The sequence below is a fragment of the Orycteropus afer genome, unplaced genomic scaffold (genome assembly GCF_000298275.1).
Source record: "Orycteropus afer afer isolate SDZICR_OR568_19922 unplaced genomic scaffold, OryAfe1.0 scaffold00459, whole genome shotgun sequence".
Lineage (NCBI taxonomy): Eukaryota > Metazoa > Chordata > Mammalia > Tubulidentata > Orycteropodidae > Orycteropus > Orycteropus afer.
This window is the reverse complement of record NW_006922046.1, coordinates 1,952,411-1,955,328: the sequence shown is the minus strand read 5'-3', so window position 1 is coordinate 1,955,328 and position 2,918 is coordinate 1,952,411. Positions and strand designations below refer to the sequence as shown.

The window sequence follows — 2,918 nt, the reverse complement described above, 5'->3', positions numbered from 1 at the left end:
TTTTGGCAGTTTCTCAAAAAGCTAAACATAGAACTACTATACTAAAACCAAAAGCACTGCCATCAAGTTGCTTCTGACTCAGCGACCCTCTAGGTTTCCGATGCAATCTTTACATAAGTAGATTGCTCAGTCTTCCTTCCACAGAGTGGATGGTGGGTTTGAACCACCAACCTCCCGGTTCACAGTCAAGTGCATTCAACACTATGCCAGCAGAGCTACTTTAGAACTACCATATCACACACCAATTCCACTTCTAAGTATATACCAGTGGTGGTTATGTTTGTGTGTCAACTTGGCTGGGCCTGGTTGAGTGGCTGGGTAACTGGTGGTAGTTATTCCCCACGATGAGACTGGCAATCAACTCCATGGTGGGATCTACCACAAGAAGCTGAGTAGCTGCTTTGGGTATGTGGTCTGCTTCCCGTAAATAAGAAGCAGCTTTGAGAATGGTCTCTAGTATATGGCACGCTTGGACCCTGCATGTAGCCGTGTCATTGCTCAGCAGCCTGCTATGCTCTGCCTACCTTGGGACTTACAATGGACTTAAATTAACGGCCTGCCGTGTAGTTTGGTAACATCAAGACTATGCTTTTTTACTTGTCAACCTTGGGTTTGTCAGCCTCAGCAGCCAGCAGCTGTCTGAGTGAAGAAATGCCTCTAGTTCCAGCGGGCCGGGAGCAGGAAGCAGAGCTGGACTCCAAGGTTGAAGGGCTTTCATCCAGCCCCTAGAGCCTGGCACTTTGAACTTGGACTTAACTGTAAGAGAGTAAACTCCTGTTTGTTAAAATCATCCCATTTGTGGTATATTCTTGTCAGAGCGGCTCTAGGTAACCAGAACAATACCCAAAAGAACTGAAAGCAGGAACACAAACAGAAACTTTTGCAGCAATGTTCACTGCAGTATTGTTCAGAACAGCTAAAAGATGGAAACAACCTAAAAGTCATTCAACAGATGAATGGATAAACACAAAATGGTACATACAATGGAATACCACTGAGCCATAAAGAGAACTGGATTAATTCTTAAGATCATTATGTTGAATGAAATTAATCAGTAACAAAAGGACAAATATTGTATGATACCACTTATATGAAATAGGCAAATAAATAGAGGCTAAAATTCATTTGCTTACCAGGGGTGGGAAAAAGGGAGAAAGGGGTGTCCTAGCTTAGGGGGCACTGAGTTTCTGTTAATGATGGTGAAATAATTTGGAAACAGTTAGTGGTCATGGTTGTAGAACAGGGTGAATGTAACCAATGACACTGAATTGCACATGTGAAAATTGTTGAATTGGAAAATGTTTTGCTATGTATATTTTACCACAATGAAACAATTGAAAATTAAAAAAAAAAAAAAAAGGCCAACTAAAAGACTAGCCTCTCTCCACCTTTTGTAAGCAGAGGGCAGATGTGAGGCCAGTATATCTGCAGAAGTTTCTAATGATTAAAACTCTTTGCAAGGAATAAAACGACAGTCAGTGGAGATGTTCTAGAAAAAGCACAGCCAACATAGCAAGATGTGGTCAGAAGAAATAACCAGCAGAAGAGCGAGTAGAAGACCCCACCAACAGGATGTCTGCAAGTAACTTCCAGCCCAAGGACTCCACTATGTTTCCTGTCTTTTCACAGGGCCCAACTACGCCATCAGCCCTTATGGAGCAGTCAATATGTGCTTTACTGAGTGAATCAAGTCATTAAATGGGTCAGCTCAGATACACTGAAGAGATTCTTGACTCATCTTGCCCTCACGCCCACCTTCAATCCACCAGCAAGGCCAGCAGCTCCGTATATCTTCAGCTTATACCTTGACCCAGACCAGTGCTCACTACCACCACTGCTCCCTTTCCAGTTCAAACCACCAACGTGTCCTGATCTCTTTCTGCTGTGGTAGTTTCTTAACTAGTCTCTCCTGCACTCTTGCCCACTCCCAATCCTCCAATTCTCAAAATCGAGGATAGAGAAGTCTGTATACATCCCTTCCTTGTGTAAGACTTCCCAATGATTCTCTGGCACGCTTACTACAAAGGCCAAACACCTTACCATAACAAGAAAGATGCAGCTTCTGTCTGCCCCTCCGGCATCATTTCCCACCATTTTCCGCCTGGTGACCTCTGCCCACATCCACACGAGTCCTGCCTATCCCTCAATTTGACAAATTCAGGGTCCCACCTTTGCACCTGCTGTTCCCTCTGCGAGGAACGTTCTTCCTCCAGATCTCCCCATGGCTGGTTTCTCCCTCTTTTCAAGTCTGGCCTCAAACATCCTCTCCTGGGAAAGATTTTGCCTGACCATGCCCTCCTCCAGCTCTCACACGTACCTGTTTCATCATTTTTACATCTTCCATCCCTGTGGGTCTCTTATCTGTTCCCCCAGAACGAGAGTGCCCCGAGAGCACAGCCCACGCCTCCCTCGTAGCTGTACCCTCAGCATATATAGCCAGCGAGCCCTTTCCCCGCGGGCAGCCAAGGCCGACCCTAGGATTGTGAGTTATTGTCCCGAATCCTAGAACCCTTGTCTGTTTTCCACGGGCTCCGCTGCCCGATCGGGCCTGTACCTTCTTCCAGTGGCTCCAGGCCTGTCCCGTAACTGACTAGATCCTCATCAGTGTCACTGTCCAGCGCCGCCATTTTGCTCCCCTTGGGCCCCGCCCCCTCACTACGGCGGCCTCAACGGGCAAAAACCCTTTCTCCTTCGCGAAGGAAAATGTGCTCTACGGCTAAAGCCGGCAGGTCTAAAGTAGGCTGCTGGACCCAGCAGGTTGCTGCGGCCTCGCGCCTTGAATCAGTGCCTGCGAGTTGTTGTGTGCAGCCCGGCAGGAGTTCTTGACGTGTCCTAGCTCTGAACTGTGGGAGTCAGGAGGAGGTGTTTAGGAAAGGATTACCTCGCTTTGCGGCCGTGGAGCTAGTTCCGTGTGATGT

At 47.2% G+C, this 2,918-nt stretch overlaps 1 protein-coding gene across 1 annotated transcript in view; it reads right to left on the bottom strand.

The window, feature by feature from the left end:
- The window catches only part of GPATCH1 (G-patch domain containing 1), a 73,257-nt gene extending 70,630 nt beyond the window's left edge, over nt 1–2,627 (bottom strand). The window contains exon 1 of the mRNA XM_007954340.1: nt 2,555–2,627. Within this exon, the coding sequence (XP_007952531.1) occupies nt 2,555–2,627 (73 nt within the window). The remainder of the gene's footprint in view (nt 1–2,554) is intronic.
- Nucleotides 2,628–2,918: the final 291 nt, after the last annotated feature.